Below are 26,936 nucleotides of genomic sequence, written 5' to 3' on the forward strand. Positions count from 1 at the left end.
TCAGGTACGGCTGGGCTGCTATGTTTCGGAGCATTCCCAAAAGCCTCTCGGGAGATGTGGTGGCCTCCTAACTTGGCTTAGCTTCAAAAAAAAGGTGCATATATGCCGGTGTAAATACATGCCGAGGAAGGAAGATAGAAAATACAACATTGAGTAAATAGTACAGGTATGGGCAGATAGAGCTTCTAATGGTACATATGCACAAAATGAACTGGCTGGTACCGCGGGGGCGGGCGGGCGGAGTTACCTGTGGCGGCAGTAGCCCCCGGTAGAGTGTGCGTGGGGCAGGACCGCCGTTATTTCCGTTAGGGCCCCCGAGACTCCCCGCCTGGGGTCAACACCCGGGCACACACACATACAGACAGACACACACACACACGGCCCTGTGTGCGCCCACTGTCGACATCCACAGCCACGGTGTCTCGGCATCGTGTTGACACGCCAGAGCCCCCAGACCAGTGAGGCATCACCCCGAACCCCCCGCCGAGGAAATCTGTCACACAAACATCACCAACCAATCAACCAACCGACTACCTGAGTCAAGCAACTGTCCGCAACCAAACAGCCGTCAACAATGAATAATCGACTGCTGCCAATCAACTGCAGAAAACGTCAACCGCCTGGTGGGATCCTCTCCCCTTTCCTTTCCTTTCCTTTCCCATAACGCAAGACCAGGAGCACCTGGCCAGGTTGGGGGTATACGGACGGAGCCACGCGGGGCCCCACCTGATGTGGGCTGAGAGGGAGGGGGTCTCCCCTCCCCTCGCCTCACTCCGCTAACCATTCCACCCTTCCCTGCACCCTTTCTTTCCTCCCCCCACCCCCCGCCGCCCGCCCGCCCGCCCTCTCCAGACTGCCGACGTCACTCATCCGCGGGGGCACACAGGACGATGATCGCACTGCGCTGCCGCACACCGGGGGGCAAGAGCCACGTGGGGCCAGGCACACCCACCCACCCACCCACCCGGGTATGAGGGTACGAATGTGAGATCACCACGGCGCCTCATCGCGCACACACAGTGCCAGGTACCTGCCAAAGGGCGGGTGGGTAGTGGGCGCATGGGTGACGGTATACAGCGGGAGCGGACAGGTGGTATGCGGTATGCGGAGGGGTTGGGTGGGAAAGACGAACCACACGCGGGGTTGGGTGGGTGGGTGCTGCCCGGAGAGGTAAGGTCAGTTCGCACATGATGATGGCACACACCAGTGAGCGACGAGGTTCATGGACTTCACCTCGGAAGGAAGTACCTCAAGAAGAACACATCTTGCCACGCCAAGGTGTAGTGCCTCATGCGGCTCCCTCGCGGCGGAAACGACGCGGAGGCCTTTCATTGGCTCTCCTGACCTCCCCCCTCCCCCCCGCCTGTCCAAACTGCCTCACCGGTCAGCGTCAACCACCCAACCACCCCAACCACCTAACCAACCAGCAAACCAACCACGTATCCTAACAAGAAACCCTGACAAGCGAACCGCCCCAACCCCCCCCCCGCGCCCACCTGTCCTCCGGAGCCTCTCCCAGCGCACTGAGGACTGCGGCGGTGCGACCTCCCGCACCGCAGCCCGGACAGCCCGAGTCGTTGACACCGCAGGCGCTACTGGCGGTGCTGGCGATGCTAGGGATGGAGACGCCACTGCTGCTCGTGCTGCCCGCATGCACCGATCCTGCCGGTGACGGCACTTGCACCGCCGGCGCAGCCGCCGGCGCGGATGCGCGAGAGGAGGAGGTCGGGAGTGGCGACGTGGGGGCGCCTCCGATGATGTGAAGCAGCTCGGCTCGGTCCACCCCGCGGCCAACGCCGTACGCGAAGAGGGTCACGTAGCGCTGCTCGTCCGCCAGCTGCTCGGCCATTTGCCGGGCCTGAGGGAATATTCCGGTAGTCATTATTGTGTGTGTGTGGGGGGTGGGGTGGGGGGAGAAAGGGGGGCGTTATTTGGGTCACAAATTTATTGATTTAGGGTTTTTATGTGTCTTATTGGCGTTTCGCTCTTGCTTTACAGCAGGGTAAAACCACGAGGGCTCCTAACTCCCAGGGGGCTGGGAAGTCCAGCGCCGTACTGCCGTACTGCCGTACCGACATACATTGCTATGGGCGGCGCCGGGTTAAGGGCGCAGATCAGCATACATCGGTAGTACGACACGCTGTGGGGCTACGAAGTTACGAAGGATAGCCCCCAGGTGCCATCTAGGGGGCCAGCCGCCTCGCACCATTCATGCACCAAACGATTCATCATTTTTTGCCGCTTTGCACTATTGGAACTACTCGGATATCAAACAAACACGTTTCTAGTTCGCAAGTCTCGTGTTGTACTGCAGTGTACGATACCTCGTGAGCCTGGTACGAGTCCACTCGCCCATCCGTCAGTAGTACGACGTGCCGCATCGCGTCTGGCGCCGCGTCGCGCTTAAGCAGCTGCCCCGCCTTCTGAACCGCAACCGCCACATTCGTGCCGCCATTCATGCGAACCTGGAGAAACCCCGCGGAGGAGGAGGGTGAGGAGGGGGAGGAGGAGGAGGAGGAGGAGGGTGAGGGTGAGGGTGAGGACAGGTAATTTGTGTGACGCTGTGTGCCACTCGGCACTTACCACCCAGCTGTCAAATCCCAACCACGGACTACACATCTGCATGAGTCATGTACACACAGCTGTTGGCGCAGCCAGGCCAAGGGGCAATCAAGCAGCCAAGGTCAAGGAGGCCCCACAACCCAGGAGGTGCACCCCAAAGGATTCCGGCGGCGAAAAAGGCAAAATGTTGTGCCTGGAGTGGTCATGGAGGAGCTCGTAGTAGGGAGAACACCGGCACCAAGGGATCTGTTGGGATGATGATACGTTGATAAACGGGTTAGATATATCCCCCTCGTAACCGAAAAGCGTTATTGTCAATATCATTTGGCCGTTGGGAAGAGGTACCTTTGGCGACCAACTTAATTTACTTCCCGGATACACGCAAAGTTTCCCGCCGTACGCTCGTCCCCGTGCGGGTTTTCCTTTTCCCCCCCCTCCCCCCTTCATCTTCTGTGCTCTGTGGCTCTCCACGAGGCGCCTTTCGGCAGTTGGTATCGGGAATAGACCCTTTTCAAACCAAACCGCCCGGCTTGTATCGGGCAACCTGCAAGTGTGCGGTTTATGGTTTTACACACACACACACACACGCACGCACACACATTCGGACCAAATATCACAGCATTACACACACCCCGGGCCCCGGGGGAGCTGCCAGCCCAGGAGCCCACCGACCCACCATCTCCCGGGTAATCTTCTTCAGGGCCTCCAGGTCCACGGCCGCCAGGGGGGCCTCCACACGCACATCGTTACTGAACTGAACCACCGACACCTGCTTCGGGCGGTAGTGGTTGGTTGGGCGGTTAGGTGGCTGGTCGGTTGGTAGTGGGTGGGGGGTAGCGGGTGGGTGGACGGGGGGCGTGACGCGCATACACGAGTGAAACACGCGGGGCCCCAAAGTTCGTGCGGGTTCTGGTAGGTGGTGCGCCCGGTTGTTCTGGTGGGGCGTAGGGGCGACAGAGGCGCCACACGGCTCGATACGACGACGGTGCGGGACAGTACGGCACTGACAAAAGCCCAAGTAATAAGTATCTTCCAAGGTCGGTCAAAGCTGGGGCCTGCGTTGAACTTGACAGGGCAGAGGCAGGACACTGAAATCGCGGCAAGGCTGCCGGAGCACCAAATGACCTCCCCCCATTCTGAAGCGGGGTGGCGTGTAAAGCCGCGCACGCACATCATCATAACTAACCCAAATTGACTTATCAACGACCTGCCGTACGTACGTCGTACGGCGCACCGTTGGGGAACCAGTCGCCAGTGCCGTACTCAGCTCCCCCTAGCCCGCCTCCGACCCAAGCCAGTGGCCACGCACATTCGCACCACATCTTCAGTTCGTAACCCCAGGTTCCCCTTCTCTCAGGATGTGAGGTGCGACTGGCAGCACTGAGTTTGCACGGGAGGGGCACAAAACACATCGCTCGTCCACTCTACCTCGCCCCTCGCCCTGGAAAGAAGAAGCTTTACCTGGCAATCTGCCACACAGGCCTTCAGCTGGGTGCTCGCCTCCATCACGAAGCCCAACATGGCCTCAAACTCCTCTGGAGGGTCCACCACCCCGAGGTGCGGGGGTGTGGATTAATGAAGTGGCCCGTGTATGTATGTATGTATGTTGCGGGATTGCGGCGTGTAGAAGGCGGTTCTCGAGGATGCGGTTGCGGTAAGAGAGTATGGGTGGGAACATCTACGAGGTGTGTGTATGTTGTGTATGTATGCATATGTGTGTATGTATGTGTGTCCACTTGTGGGACCTTGACGCGCACCACCACCACCAGGTGGTTTAGTCCACAAGGCAGGTTAGGTACGTACAGGCAGAGCATTCTAAACGGCGGTTCTACGGCAGTTAGTTAGTTGGCACCGACGTGTTTGTCTGTCCGAGCGACTCGATGATTGAGTGCTCTTGCCCATATTTATATTTCCCAAAACTCAAGATCCTTAAAGGTACATATGAATATATCTCAACATGCGAACGAATGAGTACACTATGTTATGAAGCCTCCGGGCTGTGTGTGTGGGACCCAGAACGCAGTTTAAAAGTGCATGCTGTGCCGTCCAGTCCAAGTATGCCAGGCCTGCGTATAGCTACTGCCGCAACTGATCGTGGGTCTCCGAGATTATTGCGGCCTTTGCAAAACACAGATAAGATGCTCTGTTGCATATATACACTGCACGCGCTCCTCAACACGATTACCCGTCTCATCGGAGCCGACCCACATGGCGTCTGGTGCCATTCTGTGCGTGCGTCCTGGAACAAGGCGTCTGCGTTTTGTCGTCTGTCGTGTGACCTAGATAATCTCAAAAATGGAACAAGAGCCCGCATAAAACACAGGGCCTCGGCCAGATGTGCGAAAATTTGGTAGAAAAACATTTGTTTGGAGCATGTGCGCCTTGTAAGATTGATTGCTGCCTCTTTGGAAGTGCGCGGCGGTGTACGCAAATGGCGCAAGGAGACCCAAATCCAAGAAGGCCACAGAGCGTAGCAGCCCTGCCCACGCACCCGCGTTGACCGATCCGCTGCCGTCCACCAGAAATACCGCACTGACTTGTTGTGCGTCGCCTAGAGTTCGTGATGTGAGCTTCTCAATGCTGGCCTTGAGCTCTTCCGGGCAGGGCTTGGTCCATGGTGCACTGGCCTTGTCGGTGGTGGTTTTGGAGCCGAAAAGGGCCTTGAAACCGCCGGCCAGCACAGCCGCTCGACGCGTAAGTGCGACGGGTTCCCCCCACTTGGAAGCCCAGAGGGATTTCCATAGAGTGTCACAGCCCTGTAATGAGTAGATGTGTTGCGGACGGCGCGGCGCAACGCACCGCGAGATTGTGAAACATATGGCGCTCTCGGCGCTCGGCAACATGTTACGTTCGGCAACACGCGTGGCGCACAAAACGACCCCAATTTGCGCGTGTCAGTGTAAATACATCGTTATGTTGATGGGGAAAATAAAAGCGCAGATTGTCTTTGTACTCCCCAGGGCGCTTCGTCGGTGGTGAGTATGCCACGAGGGCGATGGGCGCTTACAGTCCACCCCGAAGGGCTCCCGCTACGCAAATGCAACAGAGCAACATGCCGTTAATTATGTTACAGTTAATTTGGTGGCCATCGGTGACTGTCTTCTGGGGCTTTCTTAGTTGCCCCTCCAAGGTGGCAACCACGCACCGAGAGTTGGTGAAAACGTTTGGAGGTGCTTGCGAGCGCGCAGAGGTCCCTCACGCAGTCCATACGTTGCAGCACAGCAGTGCTGAGGACGTCGTCGGGCACCGTAGCGACGTGGGATACCATTTTGGCCAGCTCTGCAAAAGTAGGGCTTTTTCGCAGTGCCTGCGTCAGCAAGCGATGAATTCAAAGTTTGCCCGTAGCAAATTATTTATCCCATTACAACATAAGAGATGCCAGGCAACTTTCCAGAAGATGCACCAAATTCTACGAAGCACCGCTCCGAACCAGTTTGTACGAATATCCGTTAAAGCGTCACTTCAAAACAGATTTAGGCACGATAGCGCAAAGATTCGTTGCGGTTAGCGACTTCCATCGTGTATTGCTTCCGAGCTGTTCTATGTGATCTTCTGCATCGTCCAAGCTGCTTGAACCTGGCGCAAGCGTCCAGGCACCTGGAGAGTCCGAGTAATCTACATTATGACCTAATCCACCAGGACCAATTTGCTGAGCCATGGCTCTCTATGCAGCCTTTTCATCTTCAGACCTGGAATTCAACTTCCCTCTGTCCAATCTGCTTCCATGTTCGAGCCAACGTAGCTTTTCTATCGTAAACTTATCCTTTTACTTTGTCTGCATATTCATATTGTTAACTGAGGTATTACGTGAGGAGTCTTGCACGCTGGCGCAACGGGTCGGTTGTGGCTAGCCTTCAGGTGTTGATGATACAAAAGATCTGTTCACGTTTTTTATCCCAGAGCGAATATCTCGCTTACATAGTGAAGCTTCATGGAGTTGATGTTACATATTTCTGCAATTCCATGGTAACGGTTGGTTTTGCTGGCCGTACAATGACGTGCCAGAACTTACGCAAAGTGACACAACAATTTGGAGAATTAAAATAGGGGGGGTACTTGTGCCAAGAAAATTTATATACACTTGTACAGGCGCATTTTGTAAATCGCACGCGCGCATCCGCGCGGTGAAATTCGCTCCTGGCTTTTTTGGACGATGTACGTCCCGTTTATTCGGCACAGTACGACCGGACACATTTGTGCGAGGGGCTGCTTAACCATGCTGCTGAATTGTTTCAGCGCACCCATACCTCTCTGGCGCACCTTAGTGGCAAAGGCCGTCCAATGAGTTAAAGCAAAACCTAACGCGGCTTCTAGTGGGATTGCGTCGCCGACTACGCCAACATCAATTTTTTAAAAGCGGTCGTTTGGTGGGCAATTCTCATTACTACCCACGCGGCTATTCGTGCCGAAGAACGTTCCGTAACCGCTTTTGCACCGTGCTGTATTGCGCTCCGCCATGGGCTGACGAGGAATCAAACATGACCTCGTTGATTAGCCCGTTTGTACGATGAAAAAGTCCACAGCGAGCTGCCTTGCAATTGCAAGCCTATATAAGCCTGCACTTTCCCTGGTCGATCTGGTGTATTTGCGTTTGAACCGTACAGTTTTCCGGAAGACCTTGGGGCCCCTGGCAGGCGCCTGCAACCCGCACACACACCCACACACCCACGCGAATCTAGAGCCCCTCTCCATCGTGGCACGCGTCTCGCGATTTCACTCTTCAAGCAAATCCAGCAATTCCGCCTCCAGCTACTGGTATTACGTAGCCGGCAGCGTCTGCACCAGCCACGCCCCCAAGGCAGGGTCGACCAACTCGACCCCTGAGTCCAAATTAAGCAACCCCTCCAGCCGACACAGGAACGCCTGATCCAAGTTGGGCCGCACCGCGCCCACCAGCGGCGGCAGTTCCGCCACACTGCCGCTGCTCAGCAAGGGCTCCCCGCCCAGGGCGGCGCTGCTGCTGCCGTCATCAGAGTGGTGCGGCATAGCGCTCAACAGCTTCTCCGTAGAATGCAAAAGGTCAGCAAGCTCCGAAGCCGATGGCGCGGCGTATCCCAGGATGTCGGTTGGGGCCTTGGGGCGCTCCATGCGACTGCGTAACTGCCGTACACGGTGCTGCAATTCCCGCACGGCCCGTACAGAGAAGGTAACTTCACCGCACTGCGGGCCTCGGCCGCCGCTGCCGTCGTTGCGCGGCATTGCGACGACGTACAGCAGCGAGGCATAGGTCTCCACCGGCGGCAGCGCTAGCAGCTGCGCCTCCGTCGGGACTGCGGCGGCGCCGCCGTCGGGCAGGGACCCGTCGGCGACCCAGGAAGCCGGCTCTTGCCAGCAGCCGTCTTGGCAATGCCATTGCGCCAGCACCGTGCCGTCGGCGAGTGGCGTTTCAACTTCCGCCGGTGGCGGCGGAGCCGCCGCCGCCGCTGACGCCTTTGGTGCTGGTGGTGGTGCTGCTGCTGCCTTGGCCGCCCCAGCCTTCGGCGGCGGCGGCGGCGCTGCCGCCGCGGCCGCTTGCGTGGCAGCTGCAGCCTGCGGCGGCGGTGGCGGCAGTGGTGGATCCGAAAAGCACGCATCCATGCCGTACTTGGCGCAGGCGTAGCGCAGCGCGGTGTGCAGTGCAGCCACCTTGGCCTGGGCTCGCGCACGGAAGCCGCCGCTGACAGGCAGCGAGTCAACCGAGCACAGAAGGCCCCCCAGGAGGCACACCACCATGCGCGCAACATCTGCGTCTGCAACGGGCACATCGGGGTTGCGACCAGCCTCTTTGGTGAAACGCGCCTCCTGGCCCTTGACATGCGCCACCGCCCAGTCGGGCAAATGCGCCGCCGCCACCGGAGCCAGCGTGTGCGAGGACAGCAGGACGAGGTCCTGCTTGGAAGCGGCGGCATGTGCGGCACGCAGGCAGGCGGCGGCGGCGCGCGTATCCATGCCGGCGATGTAAACTGACGCCAGCTCGAGCAGCGCCGACCTCATCAGGATGCGGAGATGTCCGCCGTCAAGGCAGGCCAGGGTAATAGACGCCATCAGCGCCGTACGGGCCGCGCCGAGCTTGGCGGCGGTAGCGGCGACGCTGCCGTGCCTTGCCATGCCGCCAGCAGCAACGGTGACTCCGCTACCCCCGTTGTCGTCGTCACCAGCTCCGCAGAGCGCAACCAGCCTCGCCGTACGGCCCAGCGCCAGGGCAGCCTCCGCATGCTGGGCCGGCAGCCCGCGTGTGTGGTGTCTCAGCAACCGCAGCGCCTGGGCGGCGTGGCGTTCCGCCTCCGCATGGCGGCACTGCCGCGACGCATGCACCGCGGCAACGCCTTGCGCATGGGCATATAGTGCCGTACCATCTGCATACACGTTGGTCAGCTCAGGCGCCGCCAGCGCCTCCCCCAAGCCCACCACCATGCAGTACAGCTCTGCCACCGCCAGGCCCTGTGCCGCCAACTCCGCCGCGTCGGCACGGAGACCCATCCGGTCCCGCAGCGCTGCCGCATCCAACAGCGCCGCCGCCAGCCGTGTGTCGTACACCGACAGCGAGCGATACCGCGCCACCACCGTCGCCAGCGCCGCTATCGCCTCGGCTGTGCGACCCTCCTGCGCCAGCACCAGTGCCTGAATGTGCGCCATGCCGGCGATGTGCATCTGCTCCTGCACCGCCCCCGCAGCGGTGTCCCGTGCCGACGCCGCCTCCACGAGCGCATGCACATGACGCGCATGGCCCAGCTGCGCCGCGCAACGCACCGCCGCGCTGCGCGCCAGAAACCACAGCACCGGCATCAGTGAGTAGCGCTCCTGCTCGTCATTATCAGCTCCCGGCTGAGGGGAGTTTATACGGTCGGCTTCTGCACCGATGAAACGCGCCGCCTCCAAGGCGTGCGCCAGTCCGCGGGCGGGGTGCCACCGGAGCTGCTCCAACTCGCTCTGCAGCAGCAGAGTACGAACCATGACCTCGCCACGCTGGCCTGTGGTGGTGGCGGGCGGGGCCGGCGGGCCGGCATCGGGAGGCGGCGCCGCCGGCGGCGTCGACGGCGCACCCTTGGCGGATGAAATGGGCGATTTGGAGCGGCCACGCGGGCTGGGCTTGGCGGGGGAGGCGGCGCGCTGCGGGGACTTGGCACCCCCCTTGCCGCCGGCGGCGGGTGGCGCGATTGGAGCTGTTGGGGGTTCAGCCGGCTGATCCTCAGCTTGCGCCATCACCTGTGGGGCCGAGCAAATCAACATGAATGGCTCCCGTGTCTCGCGGCAGATAGGTAGGACCAAGGAAATACCATGACGTGTGATTTGGAATAGGGCTGCGCACGCCCCGCAATGACAAGAGCTGGGGGGAAAACCCGGGGTTACACGGCTGGTGTGTGTGTGTGAAGGGGGGGGGAGAGGAGCGGCAGCCAATCACCCAACCGTTACTTAGCAGTCAACGTTGTCACCTGTGTGTGTGTGTGCGTGTCGTGGGTACTGGTAGTCTGGTGTCCGACAGGGCCGACTCTGTCCGTCATATTCCCTCCTATATAGCATCGCATCCCATAGACCAGTACTGTGCCACATGGGCCGCCACTACCACCCACCATTGCCTTCTTAAGCAGCTGGTACGCTCGCTCGAGCATCAACGGCTCCACCACCTCAGGAAGACCCGCGCCCACAGCCTCAGCCGCCGCGGTAGCAGCGGCTGCCGCTGCCGCCGCGGCGGCGGCCGCCGCACCGCCGCCCTTTGCGGCGGCTGCGCCGCCGCCGCCGCCGCCGCCCTTGGTCGTCGTCGGAGGTGTCACCGGCTTGGGCACCTCCACTCGCTCCCCCGTCTTCCAGTTCACATTCCGCCACTGGTTGGGCACACCGCCGGCGAGCATCAGCAGCTGCGCACGTACGAGCGCCAGGTGCGCCACAAGCCAGCTGCCGTACAGTCGTTCCACGGAGGGGTGCAGCTGCGTGTCGGCCAGGTGCATCAACGCGGCCTTGTTGGCGGGGTGGCCGGGGAGGAGGGAGTTGTTGAAGGGCGGCGCCGGCTCTACCTGCAGTCCGCAAGAAGTGAGTGGAGCAGTCGGTAGGTAGTGGCTAAATGGACATGGGCGAATGGACATTACAAGCGGGCTTTCGAAATGGCAAAGCACTTAAATTAAATCAAAATATATATCAAGGAGTGTGCTGCCCCATGGTCAATCGAAAGTCGATTTGTCCTTTAGGTATTCGGCTGGTAACTGGTAACTGGTAGGTAGGTGAACAGCTGCTGATAGGTACGTCGATGTTACGTGACAGGGAGATAAATACCCCGACTGAGTGGGTGGGGTAGAGGGTGAGTTAACTGGTGGCGTGTGGGTGTGGGGGTGTGGTTCTGGCCAGGTAAGCGAAGCTGGCGGCGCGGTGGAGCGCGGGAGGTGGAGGAGAGGGGGGCCCCGGTGTGTAAGGAGAATCTGAGCGGGTGTGGAGTGAGGTAGCGCGAATTAACTTTCAACATGTACATCACGCAACCTCCACATACGTATTCTGCAGCTGTTCACCTACCTACCTACCTACCTATTACCATTACATATATATGTATATATTCCATGGGGCCCCCGGGCTTTGACGGACACCCCCGCTTTCGCGTGTAACTTGTGTAACTTGGTAGCCCCCCGCGAGAAGCCCCCTGCCAGGGACCACCACTATCCAATGCCGGGCCGCAAACCCGTACTCTCGAACTCTCGCGAATTTGACCTAAAACCCCCCAAGACCCCCCACCACCACCACACAGGCACGCCAGGGAGCTTGTAAGTCTGGTTGTGTGTCTGTATGTGCACCTGCGTCGGTGGTGTCGTGTGCTCCTCTCAGTGCCCAGCTTGCAGTGCTTCCTTCTTCCTATGAAATAAAAGGACCCGGTCGCGGCCCCCTGTGCCCCCCGCCCCTTCCCCCCACCTGCACCACCGCCCCGCTGGCCTCCTTGAGCACGTAGTCCGAGTCCAGGGTGGGGTCCGGCAGCTGGCCGGCGCACATGAGGCTGGAGGCGGTGGAGATACCCTCCGACAGCAAGCCTAGAGCCGCAAGAGCGCGGCACCGCACAATCCTGACAGCAGTAGCAGTAGCAGCAATAGCAACAGCAGTAACAAACGCAGTAGCAGTAATAGTAGCAGCAATAGTAGCAGTAATAGTAGCAGTAATAGTAGCAGTAATAGTAGCAGTAGTAGTAGCAGTAGTAGTAGCAGTAATAGTAGCAGCAATAGTAGCAGTAGTAGTAGCAGTAGTAGTAGCAGTAATAGTAGCAGTAGTAGTAGCAGTAATAGTAGCAGTAGTAGTAGCAGTAGTAATAGCAGTAGTAGCAGTAGTAGCAATAGCAGTCCGATCAGGGCATTGGGGTATTGGAGAGGAGGTCAGAGAAACAGAGTGCGCTCTGCAGACACGACACGACTCGGCGTGTTGTTGTTCCTCCAGCCCACCCGTGGTGGAGCCTTTGGGCGTTTGGGGGTCACGCACACACACACGCGCACACACACACACACACACACACGCGCACACACACACACTCATACACATACACATATACACACATATAATCCACAACCCGAACCGACCAGATCTCTCCCACCCGCGCACATCGAAACCCAAATGCCCCAACCCATCAACCCCATACCCAAACAAACATACATACATACATACAAAACACATACCTACACAGCACGGTGCCATGCAGATTCCTTGTCACATCTCGGGACACATGCTCCCACAGCGCCACCACCGGCAAAGCCTCCAACGCCAATCCATTGTCCAGCAGACACACAGCCGCAGTCTCCAGCGCACCCGCCAGGTCACCCACGGGGCACCGGTAGGGGTCGTTCCAAACGACCCACGGGTCTGTCCCCGTGGCCCACAGCTCCCGGGGGGTGTAAGTGGCGAAACCCAGCAGCCTCTGCGGGTGCCCCAGGTGAGCGGAGAAGGTGCAGAACACCAGGCGGGCCGCCAGACGACATGCCTCCAAACGGAGGTGCAGGTGGTCGTGGTACGTGTAGCGGGCGAGCTTGCCGGACAGTACGGCACCCAGCAGCAGGCCGTGCAGGCCGTACAACTGCAGCGTGGCAGCGGGCGTCATGGGCTCCAGCTTGGGCCGCCAGTTTTTGATAGCCTAATTAGGAAACGTGGGGCACAAAGGGGGGGTGGGGAAAGCGTATGTAGGGGACGCAAGGGACGAAGATGTGGGATAGCGGGCAAGAAAGGCTTAGAAGGGTTGAGGCGCAAGAGGCTGGGAATCCGAAAGACTGGCAAAAGGTTCAGTATGCACCTCGCGCTGCTGTATGCGGCGGCTGTTCCTACATCATGTACACCATCGAATTCCCCCATTTTAAAAAGGGGGAATTATATTAAAAAATATATAATATTATAAAATATAAAATCTCTTCACACAGTCCCCCTCCGCGCCTCCAAGTACCAGGCACGTAGGCTTCCCAGTTAGTCCCCCCAGCAGGCCACCTCCAGTGCACCCGTACACCTGTTTTCCCCCCCCCTACCTGATAGGGCCCTAGCAGTGTATCCAGAGTGTCGTTCCATGCGGTAGCCGCACCCCCCCAGTTGCCAAAGTGCGCGTGCACGTCACCCAGCTCGTGCATGGCTAGCACCATGAAGCCCTTCTCATTGCGGCGTTTGAGGACCTCAATCACCTGAGCAGAAGAGGCGGGGGGGAAGCGGGGGAGGGGTAAGAGACGAGGGGTGGGGGGAAAGAGGTGATATGTGTGTGTATGTGTGTGTATGTGTGTATGTGTGCTGAAGGAGATGATGTTGCGCTGAACCCCTGCCCTCTCATTTCCTCACACGCACCCTTCCCCGATCGTGGCCACATCAGCTGAGCGATCTCTTCTCCCGCCATCCCCCCCCCTATCGGCGACCCCAACACACCCCCATCCGCGCCCCCTTGCCTCGCTTCTCTTCCCCCCCTTCGCGGCTCCTTCTCTTTCCGCTCCTTTCCTCCCCACCCTCCCCCCTTCACCACACCTTCTCGTACTCCGCAGGTATGCGCATGAAGTCGGGCTGGCTGGCCTTGGTCTTGAATGTGGAGGCCGTGCGGTAAGTGAACGCCGCACTCACCAAACTGGCCCCGTCGCTCTCCATACCCAGGCTGCGGAGGCTGTTGGCAGCCATGAGACTGCCAGTGCCGGTGGTGCTGGGCCGCCCGTCCGGGCCACTGCCGCCGCCGCTGGCCATGCTGCGCCGCGCCGCCACTGACTTGCGCTTCTTGCGCACCTTGTGCCCCATACCTTGCGCCATGAGGGAGGTCTCACCCAGCCGCTCACGGACCAGCAGGCGAACCTAGGGAACGGCCGGGAGACGCGCGCGGGAGGGGTGTGGATAGGCAGGGGGGCAGTGCATGTTAAGGGTTCCCCGGGCAGGCTAAAAAAATGAGGAGAAGAAGAGGGAAGGGGGGACAATATCAGCGAGCTAGCCGGGCCGCACTGCCCTCTCCCCCCTTCTCTCCCCTTCTCCCCCCCGTTTCGCCTGCTCGGCCGGTTCCCTGCCGTGATGGCCTCCGCAGACGACAGGTACCCAAAAAGACTTTGCCCTTTTGTGTAAATATCTCCACACAACAGCGATATTGCATCCATCCGCATCAAAACAAGGAATGTTATCATGTTATCATGGGACCATCGGGACCAAAAAACAGCCATAACAAACAAACATCATCACGACCAGCGTAGATCTTCCCTTCCCTTCCCTTGTTCCCCTCCCTCCTTTTACGTTTGCTACTCTCTTGCTCTGGCAGCAGCTTCAATCGTGTGTGGTTCGTCTTTCCCTCCTCACCTTATCCAGCTGGTCTAGGGCCTGGTTCTTGTCCCGAATCAGCGTGTCCAGGGCGGCCTGGAAGGGACCGGAGTCCACACCCGTGCGGGGGCATGCCTAGGAGGAAGGGGGGAGGAAGAGAGGGGCAGAGGGGAAAGACGAACCACGAACGAGTCAAGGTGCTGCCAGGGCAAGAGTGTACCAGACGTAGAACTGACCAAAAGGGGCAGAGGGGAAGGGCGACACAAGGGAAACAGCAATAGCAGCAGCAGCAGCGTTTGCGGCGGCGGGGGTTTTGATGTGGGTGGGGAAAGTCGGTTTGGAATGAAAACTCTTTCAGGAGAACAACAACCGGGGAGGGGTTCAAGGGCTGCGTAGGGTTGGCAGGGTTGTGTCGGGCGGGGAGAGAAGGGCTCCCAAAGTACCCTGAGCTGGTCAGGCGGTCAGGCGAAGAACGGTGAATACAAAATGGGGAGGAAAGAGACGGCGAAAGGGAGCACAGTGATGATGCTCCCTCCCACCGACATCCACCCATCACCCATCACTACCCACCGAGACATCCATCTGCCTGTCATTTTTCCTTCCCATGCCCTAACCTCCTGCCCATGCCCATGCCACCAAAACTTCCTCACCTGCAGCAGCCAGGGCAGTATCCGCTCGTTGAACGCCCCCTCGCTGAGCCGACTCCAGCACCTGCCCACCTCCACCAGCGAGTGCCACCTGTCGCACCTGCTCAGCACCACCACCACAGCCCCCACCAGACGGCTCACCCAGGCCAGGTCCAGGGGACCCTCCTTGAACCAGATATCAACCTGCGAGGCAGGAAGGGCCGCAAGGTGGGAGATGGGCGGGGCGGGAGGGAGGCCGAGATACGGGATGGTGCAGTGAAAGGGTGAAGGGTCAAGAGTGTGTGTGTATGGGTGCGGATGGGTGCTTGGATGGGTGCGGATGTAGGGGTGGGCGAGCACTCAATACTTATTGGTCTGAACGCGGAAAATACGGCCTTGTGACAACCAGGAGGCGTCTCCGGCGCCCAGGGCAACACATTGGCCCCGTTATCCATCCACATCCTCCTCCCCCTCGCTCCTGCTCCCAGTCGCCAGTAAACGGTCCTTCCCCCTTCCCCCTTCTACATCCTCCCTCAACCCCACCTGCCCATACCGCCTCCAAGGGGAACGGACCAGCAACCTCAGCTCAGACCAGCCCAGCCACACAGTCCCCCCCTCCCACACCTCCATTCCACACATACCTGCAGATCTGAGCCGTAGCTGAACTGGCTGTCCGACACGGCCGCTGTCTCAGGCCGGCCGTCCTCACCCCCACCGCCCTGCCACCTGCCCTCCACCTGCCCTCGCTCCTCCGCCGGGGCCACCCAGGTATGCAGCTGCAGCCCATCACGCAGCCGCCCCACCAGCTCCATCAGCGCCTCGGCGAGGGAGCGAGCCGCGCGGCCCATGTTGGGACGGCTACCCACGGGCAGGGGGTAGGTGCGGGGCGGGGGCGGGGGCGCCTCCTCTGCCGCCGCGCCCTTCTTCCTATTTCCAGTCTACACACGAGGGGGAGGAGGGGGGTCGGAAACGGGGGCCGGAAGGGACGCGGGGGAAGGGGTTCCCGATGAAGAATTTGATATGGGTAGGGAAATGGGCCGCAGCAAGGGCTGTTGCCTCAAGGAGCATTTCTTTGCGTGTGTGTTTTTATGATCTGAGCCGCGATGGGGTAAATTGCGGTGGTTGTACATCTGCGTGTCTGTGTGTCTGTGTCTGTTTGTGTGTGTGTGTGTGTGTGTGTGTGTGTGTGTGTGTGTGTGTGTGTGTGTGTGTCATCCTCCAAAGCTGTAACAACGAGCCCACGGGCCCATACGCGGCAATTGAACAAAGGTAGTGGAAGAACGTTGACAGTTGGAAGCAGCGGCGGATGGTTTTTGGAGGGAGCGAAACTCGTGTGGAGACACCGTGTGAGGAAGCAGCACAGCTGGATATGTACAACTGTTCAAACCCCGCCCCGCCCTCCCCGCCCCTCCTGCCTTGGGTGTAGTCTTCTTCTCCTTCTTCTCGTCCTCCTTCTTCTCCCCCTTCTTGCCCTTCTTATCCTTCTTGTCCACCACTGGCGGCGTGGCGGGAACCAGCAGGGACTCGGGTGGAGGCGGCGGCGCCGGCAGCAGCCCGCGCTCCCACGCCACCTTGGGCACCGGCGTCGTCGCCGCCGGGTCCTGATTAAGCACCCCCTGCGCAAGGTTCCACGCGTGCCGTGCAGCGTTCGCGACTTCCAACCACGCGCCGCCGCGTGCTGCCAGCTGCGCTGCCCGGGAAAAGTGGATCATGGCCTGCAGCCCTGGAGGCAGGGCTGGCGACGCTGTAGCTGCCGCGCCATCCGCCGGCGCGGCGGCGGCGTCAGCTGTCGACGGCGGCGGCGGCGGCGGCGGCGTGTCGGTCCCCTGCGCGGGGCCGTCAGGGCCATCATTGGCCCCGCCGAGATCCGCAACCACGGCGGCGCTGGAGGGGGAGGCTCGGAGGCCGCCGCTGGCTTGCACATTCCTTCGCGCCTCCGCTGCCGCCATCAGACCCATGACGATGTTCAGGCGGGACAGCCACGGTGCCCAGCTGTGTTTGTGTTTGTGTTTGACACATGGGCGGTCCGGTCCGGCGTCGTACAGACGAATTGTTCCGTACGAATTGTTCCGTACGATAACGGTGTGACGCCGGCCAATGTGCGATGCGAGGTGGATGCGGGGTTTTTGCAAAAGGAGAGAGCAGGGCCGCAGGGCGGGGGGGGGTAATGTTTAGGCCAGTGACTACCGGACGTGGCGTGGGGAAACGGCTCACGGTGTGTATGTGTGTGTATGTACGTGTGCGCTAATGTTATCGAAAATGCCTGTACGGGTCTGCTCATGCGTCTGCTCGTACATGTTCGTAATAACGTGCATGCCCCTATGCGTGTCTTGCAAATCCTCTATTCCTGCTCCCGTCAAGCTGCCGGTCACAATCACCCCATGTGACAAGGCTGGCTGTCCATCCAATCGCCCTCCGGGAGTCGTTTCGTGTAGCGCGGACAGCTTTCGCTCCTGTCTCTCCTGGCGAGGGGGCAGCAAATGACGCTGTTGCCTCCTGGCACTACCCCTGCCTGGCTGGGTGCATCAGGATCCGTAGTCCAGATCAGCTGGCAGTAGCAAGTTGGCAGTAAAGCAGGCTGAGTCCGGGCGAGGCTGAGTCCTCACTCACCGCTGGATGTTAGCGCGGGTCTTTTCGATGGTGCGTTTCCGCGCCAGCAGCTTTGGCAGTCGCCTCTGCAGCAGCAGCACTGCCGCCAGCCGCCGCCGCTGGGTGAGCTCCAGGGAGCGCACCTCCTCCGCGTGGCGCTCCAGGGCGGCCGCGGCCTCCTCCGGACTGAGCCCCTCAGTGGAGGGGGCCGGAGGCGCCACGAAGGCCACTTGGGTGGGGGTCAGTGCAGCTGTGTTTTTGCGTGTGAAATTGGGGGAAAGGAGGGTGACGCGGGTTGCCAGGGGAGTTGAAATAATTTAGTAGGATTTAACTATTATTAGAGTTTAATTTGGGACGTTGCGGGTGAGCTGCGGTGTGTGTGTATGTAAGTATGTGTGTATGTCATGTTTGGGTCGTAGCGGCGCTGCTGCGTAATGATGTGCGCGGGGGGATAGGGAAAAAGGGTGGTTGCCACCGGTTCTTTCTAACTTGCACAGTTTTCCGAGAGCGACAGCGGGAATGTTTCCTGCGGGGAGATTTGCGAGACAGAACTCCCCACGGAGAGCCCCCACGTGCCTTGGCGCGTTGTGTGGTCCTTGTTGCCATCGACGATCTGACTGTGCAGCAACGTTGCCTTCACTGCGGACCAGTGCACAGCTATGCAGACGTACATGCACATAAGCCCCCCAGGCATCCTGAGATGCACAACGCCACACCTGCAGCTTCTTCCAAGGACCATTTAGGAGGCGGCGGCGGTGTCGGAGTGGCCGGCGGCGCCGCCGCTGGCGCGGCCGGCGCCGCCGGAGCGCCCGCCTGTGGCGGCGGGTCTTCCAGCGCCGACAGCGGCGGTACCTTGCTTCTCGCCTTGACCCACCAGAACACTTGATCCGCCACAAGGGCTGCGTTGACGGGGTTGCCTTTGCGTACTGCCGCCTCCACCATTCGTACCACCAGCTCTACCCACCTGCGTCGGGTGGGGGAGGGTGGGGGAGGAGGGGAAGGGTCGGTGGGAAAGGCGACATGGAAAAGTTGCAGTTACGGTGAACTTGTGAAGGGAGCCTCTAACAGGCACCAAATCATAATGAATTCCTCCGGGAAGCCGTTGAGCAGGTCCGTAAGGCCGTGCGGAGGGCCCCCCCCAAGACTTGTGGAAAGGCCGTAAACACGCCTCCTGTTCCCCCCTCTCCTTCGCCTCCCCACCAGAAGCCTACATAATAAGCCGCTTTGCCTTCCCCATCTCTATTGCTATCTCCCACCTGGGAACCGAAACACACGCGCCCAAGACCTTACAGCTCACACCGCTTCTAGTTGGGCTCCCAGCAGCCAGCAATTCAAGCATGCATATAGCACAACCCACCTGGGATGTTCGGTGGCCGTCTCGAAGCCGAGCGCCGCCGTCCAGGCCTCCATCGGCGCAGCCGTCGCTAGCATTGGCAGCACCTTCGCCACCAGGTCGCCGCCGTCCTTCTGACGCTCCAAGACAGGCTCAGGCGCCCACTCCACCAACCGTGGGTGCTGCAGCAACACGTCGTGTAGACGCGACGCCTCGTCCTGCAGCGCCGCCGGCGGTGGCGGCCTGCCGACAATGGTGAACCGTGGGTCATAGGCCTTGAGCAGCTCCACCCTCAGCCGGCCAAAGTGCGCGGTGGCGGCGGGCTCGTCGGCGGCATCGCTGAGCCGCAGCAGCTGGTACGACACCGCCGCCGTCACGCGCGCCGCCAGTGCGCGCTGGTGTTCCTGCCGATGCAGCGAGTCTTGCACCAGATTGGTGAGGGAGGAGAGCACCAGATGACAAGCCGCCAAGGCCTTATGCAGCAGCGGCGTGCGCGGCGCCCGCAGCGCCAGGAGCGGCGCTAGTAACTGGTAGGCCCGCAGCGCGCCCTCCTGCATCAACGGCTCGTCTGGCAGCAGCGCCGCAACCTCCATACCCATCACCACAAGCCGCGCCGCCTTCAATCGAGCTACTTGCTCCTCCAGGAAGGGCGTCCGCAGCTGTGGCAGTGTGCCCGGCAGGGCGACCTGCGGCACAGGAGCTGCCGGCGCCGTAGGCGCCGGCGGCGCCACCGCAGCGCGCAGCAGCGCGGCTCCGGCGTACATGTAGATGTTCTGCACCAACGCGCGCAGCAGCGGCCGTGCCGCAGCTGCCATATGGACCCCGTGCAGCCTCTGAGCATCCATGGGATTGGACCGCCACAGCGGCGGGTCGGCCGCCGTGACGACAAAGTGCGGCAGCAGCACCCCCGCCGCGCGCTTGGCCGCCGCCCAGGCGCCACACCGTACCGCCGCCGCCAACAGGTGCGCCCAGCACATGTACAACGGCAGCGGCAACGCCAACAGCACTTCCGGCGTCGAGGCGCCAAGACCGCCAACAAGATTGCCGCCATCGTCGTACAACGCCACCGCAAACAGGTACGTGTCGTTCGTACGCAACCCCTGAATAGTCACGGACTGTCCTAACGGCACCATGACGCCCGTGCCCGGGTACTCGCTTGCGGTCTTGTTCATGGCCAGACCTACGCCAGCGCCAAAGGCCTTGCAGTACGCCACGTAGCGGGTCGGCGGCTTGCGGCCCGAGCCGGCTGGTGCCTTTAGGCCTGGACCCGGCGGATGGGCGACCAGCGTCACGGACGTGGGCGTGCGCTGGAGCAACTTGGGCTGCAGAGGCGTGTCGCGCCGCGCCCGTAAGTCGGGCTGCGAGGCGGCGAAGAGGGCGTCCTCGGCCGCTTGGGCCTTCACCAGGAGGTCGGCGGCTTCCTGCAACGGACGGGGTGGAGCGATCGGGGGGAGGCAGGTACGGGGCGGCAGCAAGTGTGGATCGGGACGATTACGTCAGCAATCCCTCAAAACCGAATTTCCACGTCCTTGCGAGCTGCAACGCACGAAAAACCTTAGGGGTGCAACGAGTAGCAGCGACGTGTAGCTCGTGCGTGGCGATAGCCAAGGAGTGCGGGGGGCTGCAACCTGCTGAGCGCAAAGCGGCGACCGCACCTGCAGAAGCTGAGCTTTCCGCACCGAGTCGTTCCCGGCAAAGGCCGTCATCTGCATAAGCAGCAGCGCCCGCTCGTAGGGGTTCTTGGCGCAAGCCTGCAGTAGCTCCCGCTCCTTCATCTGCGGGAGAGGCCAGGAGGACGCATGGGCGGGCTTTAGAGGTGAAGTGGGTGCAGTGGATCAGGAAACGAACACATGACATGGGGAGCGCAGCTCTTCGAACCGAGAACCACACGAAATGCGCATCCTGGGGTCCAGAGGATAGTTATTGGGAGCGGCGGCACATATGTCGCGATCGGCAGAGAGCGCTGACGGAGAGGCCGGCTGAGATAGCGAGCCTTCTCTCGGCGAGCTGGGGGGGTGCCTCACAGGGAAGGTGGGACATACGTACTTGCATACACGTACATATGCACGTGCGCTTTCACATTGAGGCCGGAAGACTTGAACGAACACACACACGCATTGCACGCAACCTGCATGCATGCATGCGAACCCCAGCAAAGCTGCGGCCATTGCAATCTGTCCACTGCACCAACCGGACCATTCCCCCAGCAAAGAGGACCAAACGGCGCACCAGCTCGCCCTCTCGTTCGCCGCGCCCCGTTCCCCGCATCCAGCCCGCCTCGCGGCCCCATCCACACCCATATCATACCCCGCTGACCCCGCTGCTGCCACCGGAGTCGCCCCCACCGCCACCGAGCGCACCCCAACACCTGCCTGCGGGTTAGGCGGTGTGGTGCTGGCGGCCGCCAGCCTCGCCTCATCCCGCGCCACCTCCGTCGCGTTACGCGGTCCAAAGATGCTGGACTGGGCGGCGCGGGTGGCCTGCTCCTCGAGCACTCGCGTACGCCGCGTACTGGCCCGGCCCTGCTGCTCCCCCAGCCCCAGCCCCAGCTCGCATCGCGCCAGCAGCGCCAACAAGTCCACATGGAGGCAGGCTAGCTCCTGCTCGCTGGTGGACATGCCTGTGTAGGAGGGTTGATAGTTGAGGGGAGGGTTGTGCGGTAACGGTAGAGGGCTGTGCGTAGAGGCATAAGTGGGATAGCTACCTAACGAAAAGTTCCCCTTCCGACGTGTGTAACTTGCAGCTTCCTTCTGGAGTTTCTTGAAACACTGAAAACCTAAAGTGTGATTTCCATGTACTATGATGCTGTCAACACATCGTTCTCTGTTCGGGTAAACTGTGTTAGACAAGACCACCTAGCCAGGATTCTGTTCCTTCATTTTTGATTATCCAAATCTTCGCCACCAATTTCACCAAATCATCAAATCCTCGTTATCATTCTGAGCGGTCAAGGGGCCGCGTATCGCGGAAAGAGCAGCCCTCCCAGCTCCCGCCCTCCCGTCCTCCCGCCCTCCCGCCGCGTCTATATATATTTTGACTGCCCAAGGACACGACAACACATGGGGGCGCCCAGTTTCATGAACCACAAGCAGGATCACGCAAGGCTCCACAAGGCCGAGGGGGCCCCTCCACACGTACCTGCCACCATGGCTGCCGTCTCGTCGCTCGGCTGGCTGCGTGACGCTGTAACCCAGCGCACGTGCTCATCCGTGCCGCGGCGGTTGGCCGCCATCAGCTCAACACGGGCCCGCTGAACAATGGATTTGGCCTGCAAAGCACCCGACCACAGCGGCACATCCTGATATCGCATGTACCGGCATCAGCCGCGGTAAAGCAGCACCCCGGGGGCGGGAAACTTCCATCATCACCCTGACTGGGTCAGACGCCAAGTGCCCAACCCATCCACTAGATGACGCGGGACGGCGCGTTTTACCCATCTTCGCTTTGCCTCCAACCCCCCCTCCTTCCGCCCCGCGCCCAGCACAAAAAGCCGGATCGGATCTGTCGATTTGCCCATACCAGGGCACAACAAGATGGGCCTTGTAATCAAAACGGCCCGCAGAGCAACCTGTGTCTATGTTCCAAATCTTCGCTGCCGTGTAGCGTTGCATTGCGAGGCGCCCCGATGACCTCCTGTCACAGCGCAACTGCTGGCCCATCCCCTTCGCCATCCGCACCTGCAGCAGCACCTCCTTCGCCTGCTGCAACTGACCATCCTGCTCCAGCAGCAACGCCAGCTTGAGAGCAGCGCTGACGTGCAGCTCTCCGTCATCCAGGTCTACCGCACTCCAGGCCGCATGGCAAGCTGCAAGCAGCTCCGAAACGGTGGCTGACTCCTTATCCTCCGCGCTGAACACGCCATCAATCAGTGGCCGGGCGCTGCCGTACAACGCCAGGGATGCGTCCGTGACGAGGTCGCGCAGCTGGCGCCAAGGCGTCAGTTGCGCCTGCTGAGGCTGCGGCGGTGCCGCCGCCAAAGACTTGGATGTGTTGGTGGCGGCAGCGGCAGAGCTCGCGGCGGTCGAGAGAGACCCGCGGACCAATGCCTGTTGGATGGCTGCAGCAAGCTGCCGCAACGCGCTCACCCCTGGCTCCATGCCCAGGCGCCGAAGCGCCTGCAAGAGGCTGCACGCGGTTATGAGCTGTGAGGCGCTTTGGTCGGTGTCGGCGTCGACGCTGCCGCCTGCTGCTGCTTGACCGGCGGCAAAATCCGCCGCTGTCCGCGTGGTGGCCAGCTCCGCCAGCTGCCCAAATTGTTCCCACTGCTCCAAGTTGTAAGCGGCGCACATAAGGCCTTTGTGGATGCCGTACGGGATCTGCCCTTGAGCTGCCTGGAGTGCCGCCGCCGCGTCTGGCGATGGCGATGGCGGCGACGGGCCGTCGCTGCCTACTGCATCCGCGGTTGGAGCTGCCGACCCCGTAGACGCCTTGGCCTGCTCCAGGGCCTTCCTCAACCCATCCATTAGCGGCGCCGCCTCCGCCATCGCTGCGTCGAACAGCTCTTTCAATGACGCGTCCGCTGGTTCACTCCGTACAATCCGACGATACGGCACGTGGAGCGCCTCCACCAGCGCCGCCAGGCTCCGCTGGGCTGCAGATGCAGCGGCAGCGGCGCCGCTATTGGGCGCCGCCGCCGCTGCGGCAGCCGCCGCCGACAGCTGCGCAAGCACTGGCGCGACGGGCGCCGCGGCCGCCACCTCTACCTTTAGCTGTAGAGCCACAAGCGTAAAGCGCGCGGCACTGAGGGCCGCCTGCACGTGGGGCGGCGGCGGCACGGGGTCCAGCTTTTGCAGCGCCACCAGCTGTTCGATCCGCTTAAGGCCGTCAGCCAACAGCGCACGCGCCTGCTCGGTCGCCTTGCAGTCGACGAGACCGTACACCGCCCACGTGTAGAGCTGCGTGCGCCAGGGCACGAATTTGGACGCAGCGAAGCACACGTGGCCTTCGAGGGCCTTGATGCAGAAGACGAGCGCAGGGAGGGCCTGCTCCGCGAAGCCGGCCGTGATCATGGCCTTAGCGATGGTGTACACGTGCACGCTGCCGTTGGCGACCAGCCAGTACAGCCGCTCCTGCGGCAGAGCCAGGGCGATGGCGCTGCGGATTTGGGATAGGCATTGCTCCATCCACTGGAGCGTATCCGGGTGTTTGATCTGAGGGTCGGTGGCCAGCAGCAGCGCGGCCTCGCACGCAGCGCAGCCAAAGCAGGCTTGCACGTGGCTGGATAGCCGCGTGAGCTCGTCCATGCGCGGCAGGTTTTCCCGCGTCGTGTGCAGCCCCAGCGCACGTACGCGCTTGAAGCAGGCTTGGAGGGCGAGCTGGTGCTGCTCCAACCTGAACAGCCTGTCGCCGAAGGCCAGGATGCGCGGCACGCTGGCGTATGCCGGCAGACGCGCCGCATAGTATGAGACGCTTTCCGCGAAACGTTGACTGAGCCGATGATGATTGAGGTGAGCATCGTGCACTTCCGGCTTGCAACCGCTGACAGGCGATAGAATGGCAAGCGTTTTGGTCAGCTCCTGCTCAAAGCTTTGACAAAGTGCAATAACCTCTGATGCCATGGGTATTTGTGGCGATGATTATTAGCTTATTGTAATCCGAGCCATATGCTAGCACGCAAGTGCTTTGATATTCCTTCGAAACCTGACAGCATTTGATGGCAGCATCGTAGCTATTTGGATTCTACACATGCACAGGTGATAGTCTATGCTACTTGTGGAGGCAAACGAGGTACCTGGAATCATTGATGGTAATCACAAGGCAACCCAAAACCGTACGAACTCCGCTATGACTCTTCTGCCTTTTTCCTTTTCTATATTAGAGACCAGGACGAATCTTGGATACAACGAAACACCTTTGGTTCGCGCCTTTCGTTCCGTAAGGCCCGAGGCTTTCTGATAGCCACGTAAACGTAATCAGCCGAAGTACTTGTTGCGCAATATGAAAGTTGTAGGGTATAACCACACGATCCGCAGCCGGCTCGAGGTATGTTGACTCACCCGGTATGCGGGGACTAGAAAGCAGCCAAATAAGCTCCGCGCTTGGTGTTTGCCGCAGAAATTCCGCTGGATTCTCTTTGTAAGCGTTCCGTTTGGTATCGGCTTTGGACTCGGCCGGATCCCTGAGTTCTGGGAGGCCGTCGAGCGCTGGGTGAGTGATCGACTGCGGATTGCGCTGCGCTGGGTGTACCACTTTGTCAGTCATTCCCTAAAAGATCCCTTATATGACACAAATGTGTAGATTGCGTGACAGTGTCATCAACCCCTGGCTCGTTCCGCTCCCATCCCGCAGCATCCTTCGGCAGCAACCAACCCAAAGGGCCCGTACCTGCCCAAGGAGCTCACTTCTCACAGGCCCACGCTGCAATCAGAGTACAGCACGCTCGTGCTTGAGGCTGCCCTGGACGCCGCCCTAGAAGAGGCGCGCAAGGCCAAAGCAGAAAAGGAGTAAAACGGGGAGCTCGCCCACACGAGCAGCAACTCAAATCTTCGTACAGCTGCCAGATCCCAAACCCTGTCCAACCCATCGCATTTTGAGTTCGATCAGCATCAGAAACATGGTGACGACCCGCAGTGGCGCCAGCTCCGCACCGCACGAGGCTGGCGGGGGCCCCGGGGCCGGTAAGCTGCTGATTAAGGCCCTGGTCACAGGTGGCGCGGGCTTCCTTGGTCGCCACGTAGTCCGGAAGCTTTTAGATAGCGGCCGGTACGAGGTGCACGTATTTGACGTCCGCACACTGGATGAACCTCGGCCGCACTCCTCCCGTGTGGGCGACCTGCGCAAGCCTGAGGATGTGGCGGCAGCCGTGGAGGGCATGGACGTTGTATTCCACATAGCGACGGCAGCCCCCACGGGTGAAAATGCGCTCAATATTGCGCTTATGAACGGCGTCAACGTGGACGGCACACGCCACCTGCTGGACGCATGCGTGGCGGCGGGCGTGCCAAAGGTTGTGTACACCAGTTCTGCTTCCGTGGTATTTGATGGGAAGCCGCTGTATATGGTGGACGAGTCGACGCCCTATGCTAAGCGACCTATGGACCACTATACGCGCACCAAAATCCAGGGTGAGCAGATGGTGCTAGAGTACAATGGCCGGGAGCTTTCCGGGACTGCGTTGTGCAGCGGCAATGAAGCTCCGACCAAGCTCTCGACCGTGGCGCTGCGGCCTAGTGGCATTTTTGGCGAGGGCGACGCCGTGTTCGTGCCGACGCTGGTGCGCAACGCGCGCGCCGGCAAGATGAAGTACGTGCTGGGCTCAGGTGCCAACCAGTGCGACTTCACGTATGCTGGCAATGTGGCGCATGCGCACCTGCTAGCTGCGGAGGCGCTGTCACCGGCATCCCTGATTGCGGGCAAGGCATACTTCATTACCAACAACGAGCCGAAGCCATTCTGGGGAATGATGGGCGACGTGTGTGAGGGCCTGGGCTATGGCCGGCCTCGCATCCACCTCCCCTTCATGTTGGTGTTTGTGCTGGCCATGATTTTTGAATATGTTGTACGGCCGTTGGTGCGGCTGCTGGGCAAAGAGCTGCGCAGCGACTTCACGGTCAATCGCATCTTGATTGCTACCACCAACCGTACCTTTAGCACCGCGCAGGCACGTAAGGATTTTGGGTACGCGCCCACGATCAAGCTCTCGGACGCGATCGCGAAGACGCTAGCTTCGTTCCAGGAACTCAGGGCAGATCATACGCAGCAGCAGCAACAGCAGGTGGGCAGCAGCGGCGCGGGCGTGAAGAAGGCGGATTGATTTCCTACGCAGCGAAGGGACTGCTGGCAGTGTAATGTTCGGGCGATGGGGCCGGGCGCTGGCTTGGAGGCGGTAATGGGGCGGGAAAGCGTCAGCGGAACTCTTGGTTTACGTTGGTATTTCTGAGGGTGATTCGGCTGCTGCTGTTGCTGCTTCGCGGCAGAATGGGCGATGGCGCGGGAGAGATTGTAGGGCTTGCATCAGCAAGACTAATGTATTTGAAGTCTTGATACTCAGCGGTCAGCGGCAATGTTCTCGACTGTGGTACAATTTAGCATCGGCGGTTGGGAGGTAGCAGGTTGCAGGATAAGGGAGAATGAGCTGTAAGCGTTGCAGTGGCAAGTTGGGATATGCGCAGAAGCGCAGGCCGCGG

At 60.6% G+C, this 26,936-nt stretch overlaps 3 protein-coding genes across 3 annotated transcripts; 1 reads left to right on the plus strand and 2 right to left on the minus strand.

Moving 5' to 3' along the window:
- Positions 1 to 990: 990 nt before the first annotated feature.
- On the minus strand, positions 991 to 5,830 carry VOLCADRAFT_88326 (collagen-related protein; the record flags this gene model as incomplete). The annotated part of the gene is made up of 8 exons (XM_002948029.1): positions 991 to 1,030; positions 1,497 to 1,858; positions 2,325 to 2,465; positions 2,584 to 2,619; positions 3,239 to 3,370; positions 4,024 to 4,097; positions 5,054 to 5,318; positions 5,708 to 5,830. 8 exons carry the CDS (start codon positions 5,828 to 5,830, stop codon positions 991 to 993), a joined length of 1,173 nt encoding a protein of 390 aa, XP_002948075.1.
- A 1,490-nt stretch (positions 5,831 to 7,320) lies between these two features.
- Positions 7,321 to 24,368, minus strand: VOLCADRAFT_88327 (uncharacterized protein; the record flags this gene model as incomplete). Its single annotated transcript, XM_002948030.1, has 19 exons — positions 7,321 to 9,512; positions 9,585 to 9,747; positions 10,113 to 10,553; positions 11,434 to 11,496; positions 12,251 to 12,634; positions 13,017 to 13,166; positions 13,498 to 13,812; positions 14,302 to 14,397; positions 14,913 to 15,092; positions 15,530 to 15,826; positions 16,232 to 16,880; positions 17,499 to 17,727; positions 18,194 to 18,441; positions 18,835 to 20,231; positions 20,466 to 20,585; positions 21,171 to 21,430; positions 21,949 to 22,078; positions 22,488 to 23,519; positions 23,568 to 24,368. The coding sequence occupies 19 exons, from the start codon at positions 24,366 to 24,368 to the stop codon at positions 7,321 to 7,323; spliced, it is 9,147 nt and encodes a 3,048-aa protein (XP_002948076.1).
- A 995-nt stretch (positions 24,369 to 25,363) lies between these two features.
- On the plus strand, positions 25,364 to 26,563 carry VOLCADRAFT_79975 (uncharacterized protein; the record flags this gene model as incomplete). Its single annotated transcript, XM_002947880.1, has 1 exon — positions 25,364 to 26,563. One exon carries the CDS (start codon positions 25,364 to 25,366, stop codon positions 26,561 to 26,563), a length of 1,200 nt encoding a protein of 399 aa, XP_002947926.1.
- Positions 26,564 to 26,936: the final 373 nt, after the last annotated feature.

The sequence above is a fragment of the Volvox carteri genome, assembly GCF_000143455.1.
Source record: "Volvox carteri f. nagariensis unplaced genomic scaffold VOLCAscaffold_8, whole genome shotgun sequence".
Lineage (NCBI taxonomy): Eukaryota > Viridiplantae > Chlorophyta > Chlorophyceae > Chlamydomonadales > Volvocaceae > Volvox > Volvox carteri.